Genomic DNA, 11,513 nt, shown 5'->3' on the forward strand with positions numbered 1-11,513 from the left:
GGGGTCCCCGGGGAGCGCGGGGGGAGCCCGGGGGTGCCCGGGGGGCGCGATGGGAGCCCGGGAGGCGCCCAGGAGGCCCGCGGGGGGATCCCGGGGGGCGCAAGGTGGGGCGGGGGGAGCCCGGGGGGCGCGGGGGTGTCCGGGGGTGTCCGAGGGCAGCGCAGGGGTGTCCGGGGGACGTGCGGAGGCGAAGGACCGCGGTGCCCGGGGGGGCGGCGGTGTCCGGGGGGCGCTGGGTGCCGGGGCCGGCGGGGGCCGGCGGGGCCCGGCCGCTCCGGCTGCTCCTTCCTCGGCGGCGCGGGCAGCGGCGGCGCCGGGGGGGCTGGGGGGGGCCGGGCCGCCCCCTCGGCTCCGCCCCGCGGGGGGGCCCGGCCCTGCCCGGCCCCGTGGCCCTGCCCGCGGGGGAAACTGAGGCACGGGCGGCCGGGGCGGCAGGGGCAGCGCCGCCCCCCACCGGGCAGGACACCGCTCTCCCCCCCCCCCCCCCCGGGCAGCGCAAGCCGGGCCCCCCCGCAGTCTCGGCGCCGCAGCCCGGCCGCGCTCAAGGTCCGCGGAGGGGGAGGGGCGCCGCGAGCGTGGGAACCGGCGGCCGCCTCGACGGCGCGGCCGCCGCGGCCCCCCGCGCGGCCCCGTGGGCGGGGGGAGCAGCCTGCCCGGGAGGGGGGGTCCCGCCGCCCTCCTCCACTCTCCCCCACCAACCCCCCCCCCCCCCGCGGCTGCAGCCCCTCGGAGCGCCCCGGGGGGCGGCGGGTTCCCGGCCCGGCCGGCCCCGTGGGCGTGCGGGGGGCAGCGGCGTGGGTGCGCGGGGGCGGGGGGACACGCTGCCCCCCCCGCTCCGGCCAGGACGGCATTTCCCAGCCGCGCCGGCTGCGGCAGATGTCACCGGATTAGGGAGCGCGGGGGATTACCGGCGCTGCCCTGCTATTTAGCGGGTCGGCGCGCTGCCAAGGGACTGGGGACACAGGGATGTGGGGACGTGGGGACGTGGGGACATGGGGACATGGGGATGTGGGGATGTGGGGACATGGGGATGCAGGAACGTGGGGACATGGGGACACGGGAACATGGGGACACGGGGACATGGGGATGTGGGGACGTGAGGACATGAGGACGTGGGGATGTGGGGACATGGGAACATGGGGACGCTGGGATGTGGAGACGTGGGGACATGGGGATGTGGGGACATGAGGACGTGAGGACGTGGGAATGTGGGGACATGGGAATGTGGGGACGCTGGGATGTGGGGACATGGGGACATGGGGACGTGGGGATGTGAGGACATGGGGACGTGGGGATGCGGGAACGTGAGGACACAGGGACGTGGGAACGTGGGGACACAGGGACATGGGGACGTGGGGATGTGGGGACGTGGGGACACGGGGACATGGGGATGTGGGGACATGAGGACATGGGGACGTGGGAACGTGGGGACACAGGGATGTGGGGACGTGGGGACAGGCCACTGCCACCGTCCTCTATGGGGATGGATGTGGTGGTGCCAGGGCGTGGGGGGGTCCTGTGCCCTGCCCTGTGCCTCACCCGAGCACACCCACTCCCCCTGCCCTGGCTTGGGTCTGCCGGGCTTGGGGGGCTGTGGGGAGACGGCCCCATGCAGGGCAGGCATGGGGAGGGGGGCATGCAAGGCAGGAGGGGGGGTGTGCAAGAGCACAGGTGAGTGTGCAGGGTGAGAAATGGGTATGCAAAGTGTGAAAAGTGAGAGAGGGATGTGCAACATGAGAGGTGAGTGTGCAAGGCTAGGAGGCAAGTATGCCAGGTCAGTGGAGCGTGCAAGGCAGGATGTGAGTGTGCAAGGCAGGAGGCATGCGTCCAAGGTGAGGAGAGAGGTGGTGCAAGGCAGGAGGTGAGTTTGCAATGTGGAAGGTGAGCGTGCAAGGTGGGAGATGAGTGTGCAAGGCCGGAGGAAGGTGTGCACTGTGGGAAATGGATGTGCAAGGCTGAAAGTGAGCGTCCAAAGCAGGAGGCAGGTGTGCAAGGTGGGAAGAGGATGTTCAAGGCCAAAGGCAAGCATACGCAGTGGGAGGTGAGCATGCAAGGCAGGAAACAGCTGTGCAGGATGGGAAATAGATGTTCAAGGGCAAATGCAAGTGTGCGTTGTTGGAGGTGAGTGTGCAAGCCTGAAGGTGAGTGAGTAAGGTGGGAAACGGATGTGCAAGGCCCAAGGGGAGCATGCCAGGAGAGAGAGGGGCATGCAAGGCGTGAGACGGGTGTGCAAAACAGGATGCAAACTGCAGCCCACTGGGGTGCTGGCTGGGGTCCAGGGCGCATTGCAGCGCAGTGTGGTGCAGTGCAGCGCAGTGTGGTGTGCAGCGCAGTGCAGTGTGGGGCAGCGCAGTGTGGGGCAGCGTGGCGCAATGCAGAGCAGTGCGGTGTGGTGCAGCGCACTGCAGTGCAGAGCAGCTCAGCGCAGTGTGGTGCAGTGCAGCGCAGTGCAGAGCAGTGCAGTGTGGTGCAGCACAGCGCAGCGCAGTGCAGCGCAGCGCGGGCGGCGGGTGGCTCCGGGGCCGTGTCCCCAAGGTCGCGGGGCATTAGCGCTCCATCTGCCAGCACCGGCGCTGAGCAGCGATTAGCCGGCTCGCGGCACCCCGACCCGCCGGCGGGCGAAGAGCCGCCGCGGCGCCCGGCCCGCAGCTGCGGGGCTCTGGGGCGCCGTGGGGCACGGGGCGGGCTCAGGGACCCCCAGCCCCCCAGCAGAGCTCGGGCCTGCAGCAGAGGAGATTGGGCCCCAGTGCAGCCCAGTGCAGCCCCAGCACAGCCCCAGTAAAGCCCAGTACATCCCCAGTATGCACAGCGGCAGCCCAGCCCCAACCTCTTGCTTGGCAGGAGCAAATGCACTCACGTGCACATGGTGTCACATTGCACACGCATGCACATGCACACTCAGATGAGGGTGTGTAACCAGCACATAGGGCTGTGCTTGCACACACGCAGCTGCGTTCAAGCACACGCAGGTGTGCACACACAACCCATGGGGGGCTGCACACCTCCTCCAGGGTGTTCCAGTGCATCGCACACGTGTTGTATGCATGTGTATAAGGCACACGTGTGGGTGCTCTTGCACATATGCATGCATGCTGCATGTATGCACACGGGGGTACTGCATGCACACACACACATGCATTTGCACCCCTGCACACGGGGGTTACATACACACATGCCACGGTGTTGCACACGTGCTGTTGCACACGTGTCGCTGTGTTGCACACGTGCTGTTGCACATGTGCCGCGGTGTTGCACATGTGGGTACATTGTGCCCGCGGCACACGCGGTTCCCATACTGCTGCGCAGGGGCTGTTTACGGCCCCGTGGGTCCCCGGGGGTCTCGTGTGCCAGGTAACGGCGCAGCGGCAGCAGCGGTGATGCCGGTGACGCTGACGCCGGCGGCCGGCCCCGGGGGGATTAGTGACAAACACCCGGCGCCGCACACGGCCCCTGGTACGAGCAACGATCCTGCCCGCGGCTGCTCGCAGCCCTGGACCTTGGGGGGCGCGGGACGTCCCCGGACACCCTCCCACCCTGGGGACCCTGACATCCGAGGACCCCGGGGACGCCAGCGCCCTGACGCCCCGGTAATGGGGCGGCACCTGGGCAAGCAGCGGCCCCCGGGGGGCCTGGCACCCAGCACCCCATCGCTGCAGCACCCCATTGCTGCAGCACCCCATGGCACCCACAGGCGTGGGCTGGGGACAGCCGTGGGGGCAGGAGCAGGGGCCGGGCGGAGGCCATGGGGCTGGCGTCCCAGCCACGGCCTGGCCGCGCTGGCAGCACCGCCTTGGCCGGCTCCCAGCAGCACAGGCTGCTCGGACGCCTGGGCCCCGGCTCCAGGCGAGGAATGCAGCCCCGAGGGCGTGGGAGGGCAGCCAGGACGCCTGGGTCCCCTTCGCCCCGCCCCCGCAGGCCGCAGCACGTGAGCCGTGGGGCTGGACACCAGGACGCCTGGGTCCCCTTTGCCTCGGGGGGCCGGGGCACGTGCTGGCTTCGCCTTGGGGCACCGGAGAACCCCACAGCCGTGGGGCAGCCCCGGGCGGGGCGGGGCGGGGGGGGGAAGCGGAGCCGCTTTGGGTGCCCCCACACCTCCCATGTGCGTGGGAAACGCGTGGGGCGGGGCTCGGCAGGTCCTCCCTCCCCGCGGAGGCGGTCCCCGGCCGCGGGGCGCGGAGCCGAGCCCCACGGCGCGCCCCACGGCCGCGGCGCCGCACGCCTCCCTCCCGCGCGCGGCGCTGCCCGATCACGGAGGGAGCGGCCCCTTTAAGGGGCGTGTCCCGCCGGCCCCGCCCCGAGAGGAGGTGCCGCCCGCTGGCCACGCCCAGAGAGAGGGTGCGGTCCAGTGGCCCCGCCCCGGGGGAGGGGCGTCCCGCTGGCTCCGCCCAAGGGGCGTGGCGAGGAGGCTATAAAGAGGGGGCGCGGCAGGGGGGCGCGGGGCGAGAGCGGGGGAGGCTGCGGCCGTGCGGGCGCCGCGGTGAGAGCGGGGCCGGCCGGGGGGGGGGGGGGGGGGGGGGTCAGGCCAGGGGGTCCTGGGCCTTGGGGGAGGCGGGGGCGCACGGGGGAGGGGGTGCTGGCCCCGGTGGGGGAGGGGGCCTCGAGGAGGGGACACCGTGGGGGGGGGGGAGGGCAGTCCTGAGTGGGAACCCACTGGGCCCCGCTGGGCAGCGTGGGCGGGGGGGGGGGGGGGGCAGGTCCGCGTCGCTGGGGCCTCCCAAGGGCGCCTCAAGGGGAGGGCTGGGAGGTGGCGCAGGGCGTCCCGGAGCCAGCGGGGATAGGGTGACCCCCCCCCCCCGCCAACCCGGGCCTCACTCGCTTTTCCACCCTGGCGCAGGAGCCGTGCGACACGGCGCAGAGCGACACGGCGCAGAGCGACACGGGGCCGCGCGCGCCGCCGGCCATGCGGTGGGTGCTGAAGCTCTACCTCCTGGGCCTCGTCCTCTCCCTGCTCTCGGCCCTCTTCGGACTCCTGGACGCCCTGAGCGGCGCCGAGCGCGGGCCGGGCCCCTGGGCCCAGCCGGGCGGGGGGCTGGGCCAGGCCCCCCCTCCGCGGCTGCTGCAGGGCCGCCTGACGCTGCGGGTGCCCGAAGCCTTGGGCCCTTACCCGTGAGGGGGGCCCGGCCCGGCGGGCTGGGCCAGCTGCTTTCTCAGGGCGCCTATTAAAGCGTGGCGAGCTGCGTGCCCGCGCGGCAGCGTGTCGTGTGCGTGGCCCCCTCTGCCCTGCAGCCCCCCCCCCACCCAAGCCCACCCTGTTTCCAAACGCGGGCCGGCTGCGCCCCTGCGAGGGCGCGACGCGGAGCTGGGGGTCCCCGCGGGTGGCACCTGTCCCCTCGGGGACCCTGTGATGTCACGGGGTGGCCGGGCTCCGCATCGCCCCTGGGCGCGAGGGGCAGCGGCAGCATGAGCCGGGACGGTCCCAGCCCGGGGGTCGGCCCCGCCGGGGGGCCGGCGGCCGGGATGCGGCTCGGCGTCGAGGGTGGGCAGCTCTGCCGCCTGCTCCGCTCCCCCGACTACAACCTCTTCCCCCGCTCGGCCGTGTTCGAGAGCAACTTCCTCCAGGTGGGGTCCCGGCCCCCGGCCCCGGGCCCGCCCTCGGCTCCGCGGCGACGCGGAGGAGCGCGTCCCGGGGCCTGACGGCCCGTGGGGCGTCCCCACTCGCAGGTGACGAGGACGGGGAGCTGCGTGGACATCCACAATGCAGCCACGCCAGTGACCCTGGGGGTGACGTCCTCGGACCCCTGCCTGCCCCTTCCCAACGTCCTGGTGGTGGCCCGGGGCAGCAGTCCTCCGGAGAGGCCGGGCCTGACCCTTAGCAGGTGGAAAAGGGGCGGCCCGGGGAGGGAAGGGGGGTGTTGGCCCCTGCCGTGGGGACGGTCCCCAGCGCCGGTGGCCGGAGCCAGGTGGTGCCGTGCCCGCAGGGTGCTGCCGCTGCGGCTGGTGCAGCTCTCGGTGCCCGCCGGCGCCGGGCGGCTGCTCCGCGTGCGCACCGTGATGGGCAAGGTGCACTACCTGTGCCTGCACCCGGGCCACCCCGACGCCGTCTTCGCCCTCTGGGTCCGCCTGGCCCACATCCTCCGCCACGGGCTCTCCTTCACCGCCGCTGGCCCCGACATCTCTGCTGGCTCCTCCGTGGCCGAGGTATGGATCGCTCACGGGGCGAGAGCGGGGGCCGGAGCGGGACCTGGATCCGAGCTGGGTCCCTCTCTTTTCTCAGCAGCTGGCCCCAGATGGAGCCGGGAGCTCGGCAGCGAGGGTCTGGGCACAGCCAGACAGCTCCATCGTGAGGTGGGGAGCAGCCCCCAAGGAAGCTCCAGGGATGGGGAGCTGGTAGGGGGGTGCCCTGGCTGAAGAAACGACCCTCACAGAGCTGGGGGACCCGTGGGGCTGCCCCTGTGCAAGGTCCGGGGGTGAATCCCCCGTGTCCCCTCAGCACCCAACCCTGGGCGAGCAGCTGAGCCTGACCCCCGCCATGGCCTGGGGGGCCGTGTCCCCTCGGGGTGGCTGTGCCCGTGTCCCCTGGGTGCAGCCGTGCCCCCACGTCCGCGTGGGCGCTCCCGTCTGCATGCCTGCACGTCCACGTGGGTGCCGCGGTGTCCGCGTGGTGGCCCGGTGCTCCCGGCCCGGCTCCGGTCGGAGCCAGCGCTGTCTCCCCCCAAGCAGGCGCTCATCTCGCTGTTTCTGGCCGGCCTTGGAGGACCCTGCCAGGGAGGAGGGTGCTGGGGTCCCCATCAGGGCGAGAGGTAAGAGCGAGGGGCCAGGATCCGTGGGTCATCCCTTCATCCCTTTTGCGTGTCCATAGTGCAACTGGGGGGGGGGTCCTGGAGCTGCGCTTCGGCTGCAGATATGCCCGCTCCTGGGGCATCGCGCCCCGTGGGTCCAGGCCCCACAGCACCCAGAGGAGACCAGGCCTCCCTGAGGGGCCGCAGGAGGCCCTGCCTCCCCCGGGGCTCTTGCCCCCAGGGCCGTGGGGTTGGAAGGGCTGCGTATGCGCTTGGCTCCTGCTGAAAGGTGGAAAGCGTGGGGCAAGCGTGGGCCGGGCGTGGGGCAGCTGTGGGGCTGCTCTCCTTTGCGTCCCCAGGGCAGGCGGCGATCTGCGGCCGATGCTGGGGGTTGCTCCCGCCGTGGCTGGACGCCCGCGGCGCCGGGGCGAGCTCCGGGGTGCTCTCCCGGCTCCGCAGCCTCGCGGGGCTCCGGAGCCAGCGCCCGGCTCTGCCGCGAGACGCTCGATGAAGGGGCAACGGCGAGCGCGGCCCTGGGGCAGGCGACGGCGCTGGGGACGTCCTGGTGCCGCGCGCCGCCCTCCGCACCCGGGGCTGAGCCCCGCTCCCATCCCGGACCCCCGTTTCTCCCAGACCCGTGGATTTGGGCGCTGGGATGAGCCCCCCCCCCCCTTTCCCAGGCGCGGCCGCATGAAGGATGCGACATGATGTGCTGCTCGTGGGGACTTTATCGGGGCGAGGCGCGAGGATGCTTTTGCAGACGAAGGGGCTCAGCATGCCGCAGGGCTGCTTGGAACAGGAGAGGGAGCCTGTGGGGAGATGGGGGGGGGGTCAGCCGGATTGCCCCCAACCCGGCGGCCCTGTGCTTGCCGGCGGGTCTGGGGGATGCCCGGGCAGGCGCTCCCCGCCGTCTCCACCGCCGTCGCCCCTACCTGTCCCCTCCTCCAGCTTCGCGCAGCCGCCGGGGGGCACCTCCAGGAGGCCCTTGTCCCGGGTCTTGCAGTCGAGGGCCCCCCACCCCCTGCACCGAGGGGGTCCTCCGCGCGCCCCCCGCTCTCCTGGGCCGACCGCGGGTTGCTGCTGAAGCAGTAGCAGGCTTTGCCGGAGGACGCCCAGGCCTGGGCGCACCTGGGGCCCGCGGGGTGCTCTTGGGCAGGACTTGGGGGGGGGGAGAAGAGGGTCAGGCCTGGGGGTGCCCCCTTTGCGTGCCCCCCCTTCCCCTGCCAGCACTGGGGGGACCCCGCTGCCCCCCATCGGTGGGGCGCCGGTGCCACTGCAGGGGATGCAGCCCCCCACGGGGGTGGGTGCAGTTTTGGGGGGGGTTATTGCCCCGTGCCGGGGACAGGCACTCACCTCCCAGGGCCGCGGGCAGGATCAGGCCCAGCCCCAGCATCGCGGCAGCTCCCATCTCCTCTCCTCCCTGCGGAAAAAGCACGGCAGCACCTGGGGGGGGGGCAGGATGAACCTGTGCACCTCTTCCCCAACCCCCCCCTCCAGCCCCCAACCTACCAGCACCCGGCCCCACCGGGACGGGGCACCGGGGTCCCCTCTGCCCGTGCCCAGCGGTCCCGGTGCCCACGCCGGGGACAGCTGTGTTTGCACGGCCCTCCCAGGGCTGGGCTGTTTGCACGCCTGGGGCGGGAGGTGAAGGCAGCAGGGAGAGGCCCCCACCGTGGTGATGGCCCTGGGCTCCTGCCCCAGGCCCACAGGGCCCCACCATGGTGGCAGTTGGGGGGGCTCCTCCATGGCCCTACATGTCCCCAAGCCACCATGGCCCCACACGTCTCCATGCCAGCATGTCCCTGCATGTCCCTGTGCCACCACGGCCCTGTGTGTCCCCAAGCCACCACAACCCTGCACATTCCTGTGTCACCATGGCCCTGTGTGTTTCCAAGCCACCATGGCCCTGCACGTTCCTGCACCGCCATCACAGCCCTGCACGGCCCCATGCTACCACGGCCCCGCACGTCCCCGTGCTGCTGTGGCCCTGCATGTCCCACTGTCACTACAATCCTGTATGTCCCCATGCCACTGCAGCCGTGCGCATCCCTGTGCCACCATGGCCTTGAGCCACTGCAGTCCTACATGTCCTTGTGCCTCTGTGTCTCCACATGTCCTCGTGCCACTGCAGCCCTGCATGTCCTTGTGCCACCATGACCCTGCCCTGTGCTAATGCAGCCCTGCATGTCCCTGTGTCACTGCAGCCTGGCACATCATACAACCATAGAATCGGTAAGGTTGGAAGGGACCTCCAGAGATCACCTAGTCCAACCTCCCCGCTCAGCAGGGTCACCTAGAGCATGGTAGAGAGGGTTGCACCCAGGCGGCCCTTGAAGATCTCCACAGAAGGAGACTCCACAACCTCTCTGGGCAGCCTGTGCCAGTGCTCCATCACTCTCACAGGGAAGAAATTCCCCCTCACCTTCAGGTGGAACTTGCTGTGCTTCAATTTCTGCCCATTGCCTCTTGTCCTGTCACATGGGGCAACTGGAAAGAGTTTGTCCCCGTCCCCTTGACACCCTCCCTTCAGGTACTTGTACACATTGATCAGATCCCCCCACAGCCTTCTCTTCCCCAGGCTGAACAGGCCCAGCTCTCGCAGCCGTTCCTCACAGGGCAGGTGCTCCAACCCTTGGATCATCTTTGTAGCACAGTGCTGCATGGCCTTTTGCCACTGCAACTCTGCACGTCCCCGTGCTGACTGTGGCCCTGCATGTCCCCATGCTATTACAACCCTGCAGTCCCCTGCTGAGAGCTCCTCTGGACACATCAACCCCATCCCCTGTGGAGCTCCTCTGGACATGCCAACCCCATCCCTCAGGGAGCTCCTCTGGATGCACCAACCCCATCCTGCTGGGAGCTCCTATAGACACACCAACCCTGTTCCTTGGGGAGCTCCTCAAGGTGCAACAACCACATCCCACTGGGAGCTCATCTGGACACACTGACCCTGCCCCACAGGGAGTTCCTCCAGATGTGCCAACCCCTGTCTGGGCACAGAGCTGGGTCTGGTGAGAAAGTCACCTTGAATGAGAAAACACGTATCTGAGAAGCAGTAACACTGTGTTTAGGAAACGGCGATTTTTACTACAGATCTAATGGTTTAACCTCCAGCTCTCCCCCAGCTGGCGGCAGTGAACAAGGCTTGGACAGGTCTTTCACGCTGCTAGGCATTGCAGTCACATGGGGGATCTTTCTGTGACAACCTTGTCTCTGTTCCCTCTGTGACAACCAGGCTGGGTCAGTGGGGAGGTCCCCATGGTGGTGGGGGTGGGGGTCTTTGCATGGCTGCCTTCTATGGGGTGGATTGACACCTTGCTGCCCAGAGTGAGGGAAACCCGCAGATGGAGCGGTGCATGGGGTTTCCAGCTCAGCAATGTAGAGGAGCATGAAAAGGTGGGAGAGAGGGAAGAAAATGTGACATGGAGGGATGAAAACATGTCTAACCGTACACTCTACTCATTCTGAGAAACTGCTTAGTGGCTGGGGTGCAGCAGGGAGCATGGGAGCAGAGCAACCAGGACGGTAGCTGTGGGCGCTCCCCCTTCACTCCTTTTTCATCCTGCAGATGCAGCGGTGCCTTTCCCGGCACCACCTGTGGACAAACTGGCCATTGAGAAAGATCCCGCAGAAGTTCTTCCGGTTGACACCTCTGGGCCCATTCTTGAACCTGGGGAGAAACATCACCTTTTCCAGCAGCTGCAGATCATACCACTCTGCCCAAAGACAAGCCATCACTGCTGTGTCATGTCCTGGGGCTCCTGGTGGCTCTGGATATCTCTGGGACTCCCAGAGCTGCTGGTGTCCTTGACTCCTGGCGGGAGCCCCAGCCACAGCAGGGGACAGGCAGCAGCATGCGTCCCAGGGGGAGTTTGTGGCCCTTGGGAGCTGGGTGGGACTCTGCAGGTGGTAGAGAAAGCTCCTTACCGAATTGTTGGGAAAATGGTGCCATCCAGCCAGCACCAGAGCTTGCGGGTGATGTTGTAGGACAGGCCCAGCCAGTGGGGCAGGGACAGCCGGAGCGGCAGGTTGGGCATCTCCACGTGCCTCTGCATCTGTATTTTGATGAACTCCTGCAAACGGGAGAGCAGGACCCCCATGGGGGGCAGGAGGCAGTGAGCGGGGACCCCCATATCCCTCCCAGGATGGCCCCACAGCCCTGCCAGGGAGGGTGCCAGGAGGCCGCAGTGCAGGAGTCCTGCTGTGGCGGCCCCGTGGGACAGAGCAAGGCATCCAGGTCCCCTTCGGGCTCCTAAATACCCGGTGCCCAAGGCCAGGCAGTGCCAAGCGAGACCGCAGCACGGCATCTCCCGCATCCAGAGGAGCCTGGCTGCGATGAAGAGGGCAGCAGCTAGAAGCACCAGCTCCACAGGCAGACAACGATACGAATAAAACTGTTTTTGACGCTGTCAGCTCCCTCCCCAGCCCTCGAGTGCAGGATGACATCTTTTTCCCACGGGGGAGAGATGTTCCTGGGAGGAGGCCCTGGAAGTCACCATTTCTATCTCCGAGTCCATCTCCAGGAGCCTGGAGCCCCGATTCTCGCAGTAGCGCACGCACTTGCCCCACGGCTGCGGCTGGTTGGAGAAGTGATAGCAGGTGTCGCCGCGCTGCTCCCACTCCACCAGGCACGGGAGACATTTGCTGCCTGCGGGCCCAAACCCAGCACCGCGTTACCGTTTCTCTTCCCGGCCGCGTGCAACGCGGCCAGCGTGCGTGTGCGCAGGCGTGCGCGCACGCGCGGCGCTCTGTGCCCGCCCGGGTCGGCCGCCGCGCAGCCCCGGCCGCCCTCGC

The 11,513-nt window shown here is 69.4% G+C and overlaps 1 protein-coding gene across 6 annotated transcripts; it reads left to right on the forward strand.

The window, feature by feature from the left end:
* The first annotated feature begins 4,434 nt into the window (after positions 1-4,434).
* LOC134142516 (Golgi-associated RAB2 interactor protein 1B-like) lies at positions 4,435-11,143 on the forward strand. Of its 6 annotated transcripts, none has more exons than XM_062579661.1 (7): positions 4,435-4,477; positions 4,835-5,559; positions 5,662-5,816; positions 5,919-6,138; positions 6,215-6,285; positions 6,661-6,740; positions 10,288-11,143. In XM_062579661.1, the coding sequence occupies exons 2-7, from the start codon at positions 5,401-5,403 to the stop codon at positions 10,704-10,706; spliced, it is 1,104 nt and encodes a 367-aa protein (XP_062435645.1). In that variant the 5' UTR covers positions 4,435-4,477; positions 4,835-5,400; the 3' UTR covers positions 10,707-11,143. The 6 variants fall into 6 exon arrangements, with proteins under 6 accessions (XP_062435645.1, XP_062435655.1, XP_062435638.1 ...); XM_062579671.1 differs by having other exon boundaries at positions 6,218-6,285; XM_062579654.1 differs by lacking the exon at positions 6,215-6,285 and having other exon boundaries at positions 6,527-6,740.
* Positions 11,144-11,513: the final 370 nt, after the last annotated feature.

The sequence above is a fragment of the Rhea pennata genome, chromosome 1 (genome assembly GCF_028389875.1).
Source record: "Rhea pennata isolate bPtePen1 chromosome 1, bPtePen1.pri, whole genome shotgun sequence".
NCBI classification, from domain to species: domain Eukaryota; kingdom Metazoa; phylum Chordata; class Aves; order Rheiformes; family Rheidae; genus Rhea; species Rhea pennata.